The sequence below is a fragment of the Anarrhichthys ocellatus genome, unplaced genomic scaffold, assembly GCF_004355925.1.
Source record: "Anarrhichthys ocellatus isolate YVR2014 unplaced genomic scaffold, GSC_Weel_1.0 scaffold1728, whole genome shotgun sequence".
Lineage (NCBI taxonomy): Eukaryota > Metazoa > Chordata > Actinopteri > Perciformes > Anarhichadidae > Anarrhichthys > Anarrhichthys ocellatus.
In genome coordinates, this window is record NW_022281702.1 from 774 (window position 1) to 5,462 (window position 4,689).

At 44.1% G+C, this 4,689-nt stretch overlaps 1 protein-coding gene across 1 annotated transcript in view; it reads right to left on the minus strand.

Moving 5' to 3' along the window:
- The window catches only part of LOC116377831 (E3 ubiquitin-protein ligase SMURF2-like), a gene marked incomplete at both ends in the record, with an annotated part of 4,401 nt that extends 728 nt beyond the window's left edge, over positions 1 to 3,673 (minus strand). Inside the window, 7 exons of the mRNA XM_031839570.1 lie at positions 57 to 258; positions 361 to 481; positions 647 to 784; positions 1,230 to 1,408; positions 1,781 to 1,895; positions 2,015 to 2,118; positions 3,377 to 3,673. Of these exons, the coding sequence (XP_031695430.1) occupies positions 57 to 258; positions 361 to 481; positions 647 to 784; positions 1,230 to 1,408; positions 1,781 to 1,895; positions 2,015 to 2,118; positions 3,377 to 3,673 (1,156 nt within the window). The remainder of the gene's footprint in view (positions 1 to 56; positions 259 to 360; positions 482 to 646; positions 785 to 1,229; positions 1,409 to 1,780; positions 1,896 to 2,014; positions 2,119 to 3,376) is intronic.
- Between the last annotated feature and the right edge of the window lie 1,016 nt (positions 3,674 to 4,689).

Here is a 4,689-nt window from a genome sequence, read left to right on the forward strand (position 1 = left end):
AGAGACACGTCATCATACACAGAGACACGTCATCATACACAGAGACAGATAAGTACCCTGTAAAGCCTTGAAGCCTTGCAGTGGGACTCTGGACGAGCCGGTAACAAACTGCAGCAGCCGGGCCCTCCTCTCCTCGTCAAACGACTCCACGGCTTTCCAAAACCACTTGACGATGTTGCTCTCGGCGGTGCAGTGCTTCAGACGGGTGTTGGACTTCCAGTCAGAGATGTCAATCTTTCCCAGACCACACACTATCAGCTGAAGGTAAAGAGGGAGATAGAAACTTAATTAAGACTACGAGAGACAAGTGTACCTCAGGTAATAACTGTATCTTGGAAGAAATAGATGTTCGTCTTGTACCTCCAGTTCTTTCTCATCAAAGGATTTGAGCAGGTGTTGAGGAATAACCTCATTGAAGCCTTTCTGCAGAGCCAGAAACTGAGCCTCGATGCCATGCAGGAAACGCCAGCTCACATACAACCTGCAGAGAACATGAGAGAGGAGTGAGAGGGGGAAACACAGAGGGAGTGTGTCAGTTCATTTAACACTTGAGGGACTGCAAATACAGATTCATCCCCATGACACTGAATTACTGTCGTGACAATGCTGTATGTTACGTGTGTGGGCTGAAACTGAACCTGCTCACCTGACATACTCCTTCTTGGTGTCCTCTGTGACTGGGACACTCTTGCCATTGGGCTTGAGCTCATGTTGGATGATTTCTCCATAGGCATTGTGCTCGACACAGAAAGTGTGGTCCAGGACGCCGGTGATGTCATTGTCCCTGAAGAGGAGGGAGGGCAGGTTAGAGAGAGAAGGTATGCAGCAATAACAATCGTCTCTCAGCTTCTGCAGAAATGATTTCTCTTAATTTCATTTTTCGGGCTCGGGCTCCAGCAAGGAAGTATATTTTTGAGATCAGATGTCGTTAGCTTCACTGGCAGAAGAGGGCGCCACAGTCAATAGATGACAGTGTGGTCCAGCTTTTGTGTGCATCTTAAGTAGAAGTCCCTATGCTTTGTATGTATATATATGTATGAATTTCTTTCCTGTTACGACATGAAACACCTGCAAACAACCGCTTTCTGAATGAATTTACAAATCTACAAAATATCATCACAGCAGTATCACTTCCATATGCGTTTCCTCCAACTTTTTTTTTTTTTTTGGGTTGCCAGTGAGAGAATTTAGAAAAATAATGGGCTGCCTAGAATCCAAAAAAGTCTTACAGGATCCAGACAAGGCTGTTGTGGAGGTCCGGGTCGACAGACTCCATATCGTCCAGCGTGATCGGTTTCCCCAACAGCTGTTTGTAGAAGGGCAGAGTGAAGCCTCCGTCGATGTAGTGGCCGTGGAACACCGCCATGCCCATGATGCGACCCACGAAGTGGAAGTACGACAGGTGCTCCTGCACATTAAAACAGGGATGTTGTTATGAAGGCTGTCAATCATGTCATATTTTTATTAGTATATCAGATTCAGATTACACAGCTTCAGTTTTTACGCAATGCCAGGACCTAAGAGTTACATACAGGAGAGGAGAGCCATTGCTCCTTTAAAAAATCCATTTACCTAAATAAATCATGATGAAACTAACCATAACGATAAATCTCTCATAAAATCGCTCTTTATTTCATTTTATTCTAGTTTAGACATCAAAACAGCACCAGTGTACAAATAAATGTCCCGTTTCTGTCTGCATCCGATGACTGGCTGGATACATACATTATCATCACGTCTTACTAAGTTTTATACGCCTATAAAACTAAATAATTGGTACCGGGTTGACAGCAGAGTCGGGGTTAATCTGTAGAGTGTAGATGTCATCTCTGGAGTACTGGAACAGGCCGTAGTAGGGGTTCAGCATCTCGTGGGACAGCAGGTATAACCATTCCCTAACACACAAACACCGATCGACTGTGAAAAAATGTACTTTAAACAAGCATAAAAAAAAAAAAAAAAAAAGGTTTGCTGACATTTAAAACCACATAAAAATAAACATGTGACTAAATACCTTGCTACCCCACCATAGTCCAGTCCCTCTTCTCCTCTGAATTTGATCATCAGTCTTTTCCAGAGATCCTTTGGACGCATCTTCATCACCTGCCGGTATGACTCCTACGATTCAACACACACAGCAAATGTATTACAATGCAGTATGAACAAGAGATTAACTATCTCAAAACATGACTCTACAATATAATTTGAGGGACATCGCTACCAGTGTTGCCATTTTAGCGAATTTCTCGCTAGATTTGGTGACTTTAACGAGCCCTTTAGAGTCTTCTTTTCAAAAAAGCAGCTTGCGACATATAGAGTGACTTCTCTAAACATTGAAAGCCTCCATTAAATTATTGATTAACGTACACTGAGCGAAACATTTCATTTGTATTAATTATATGTCAACTTGTGGCACAGAACACATGTAGATAACAGACGAGAACCAGAACCATTTTAAGTACATGCACACATTTTGCGTGGACACACTGCCAGCGGTGATCTGTAGCACTGGTTCCTGCACGAAAACCCCAAGTGGATCTGCAGGGCTGGTTTTCGCACTTAACTTTCCCCTTCCACAGCTGTCACGTCGAAGGGGGATGAAGTCATATTTTTCATTGCTCAACTTGTAGTTATGAAGTTATGTCTGGCCTCGAATACTTGCCACTGCTGCCTTAGCTCCTTTCCTCCCACCCTCCCCTATCCCTACCCCCCCCCCATCTCTTTAGCTGCTGAAATCATCCAGAAAGAATGCCTCGCTTTGGTAGAACAAATGATTGGGAGAGCAAGAAAAAGAGACGGAGAAGGAGAAGAAAAGTATTTTTTTGTGCTGTTGTGAAGGCCTTTCTGTTCTGCTTTTCCCTGGAAATCATAAAGCGGTTATGAGTAGTGGTTCTGTGCTCCCCTGGGCCCTTTTCTGGTGCACATCGTAAATGGGGTGAAAGAATGCCTGTTAAATGCAAAGATCTGGGTTTGTGAGCATTCTGCTATCGTTTCCATGGACGTGTTCAGTTTGCATGTCAGCATGTGATGCTTTTGTGAATGCCAGATGGTAAATTCAATGAACCCATGGTCAATGCACATTATAGAAAAATTCAAGGAAAATTCTGGCATTTGCATTCATTCAACAGTCAACCCAATGTTTCCTTTTATGGTTTAAAGCACATCAGAAAGTTGAGGTTGCCTTTCAAACAAATACCTTTTTGGGGTTCATAGTGGTTCATAATCTATAAACATGAAGAGAAGTAGTGTTTGTGGTCCTCTTGAAGTCTTCTAGAAAGAGCATTAATCTACTTAAACAAGTGCATTTTTAACATGTTTGTGTGTGAAAATGTCATCCTCTACGCAAGTGTGAAGGTGTCGTTTTTGTTTCTTTTACCTCAAATATCTCTTCGCGGCAGACCTCGATGCGGCAGTGGCCGGCCTGGGGTTGCTGCTGAGAAAGTTCCTGCCGCAGAATCTTCAGCTTCTGCACCAGGTCCCTCTTGTACTTGGGCACCGTCAGACACTCGGCCTCTTCGGGCAGCTGGGCTGGGGACAGAGCTTGCTGAGGGACGCAGGAGCCACCCTGTTCCTTCAGCGGAGGCGGATGACTGGAGGGATAATGTGGTTCAAGGGGAGGCGTATGACAAACAGTCAAGGAGAGATTGAGGAGGAGGAGAGAGATGGAGGGAGATCAACAATGTATGAAAGGGCAGATGCGTGACAAGAAAGGAGGGCAGAGGGGAAAAGACAAAAGATGAAGAGTAACATGTCAGTACGATTCACCATTCACCTTAACAGTAGTATTAAACAGTTTGACCTAAGGTGCTTTGACTCCAGTTGAGGGAACAGATTTATACAAGAAGAAAGAGAGAGATATGTCCTGTAGGGAAATCCCCAACCCCTCCATCTCAAATATCCCCTAACCGCTGAACGAGGACGTTTTGTAAGACATTCCCTCTCCAGCCCTGACCATCCTCACTCCTCTAACCAGAGCGCTAAGCCCAGAGTAAATCTGATCCAGACCTGTGGACAGGCTGGGCCTCTGAGCGGACGTTTGGTAAATATCACCACCAGGAAAGACAGAGAGGAAAATAAATATACAAAGGAAAATGGGTTAAGAGTAGCTGATATTCTCTTCCTCATCACACATTTCTCTTCATGTCTAACATATCCAACTTTAATTATTTTAATTTCCCCTCAATCATTACGCGAGCATAAAGATGCTGACAGTCAAGGTTGATTAGGCATCCCTGCCCACCACCAACCACAACTGGAACTTCCATCGTCAAAAAAAACACCAACATTTTTGTAACTTTCCAGTCTCGTTTCTGTCGACTCGCACAAACACTGAAGATGCCTTTCTTTTAGCTGCAGATGATAATCTGATAAATGAAGAATGAAGATTCCAGTCATTAACCTGAGTTCATGTTTGCCTGGCCGAAGTTCAGCCTTTGTTTTGTAATTTAGCAATTTTCAACTATAAAATACAATCTTGGCAAAAGTGTGCGATGGTCAATGTTCCAGTTCTGGTCTCCTCCAGCCCTCATTGTGGTGTTGGTGGTGGGACGCCTGGGTGGGCCTCGTAAAAACATAATCCATCCCCTCCCTTCAACAGGACAGCAGCCCTCATTTTCCTGTGAGGAGACGCTGAGCCAGCAGAGGACTTCTTTAAAAGAAGCTACTGTCCTCTGCTGGGAGTGGAGCGTC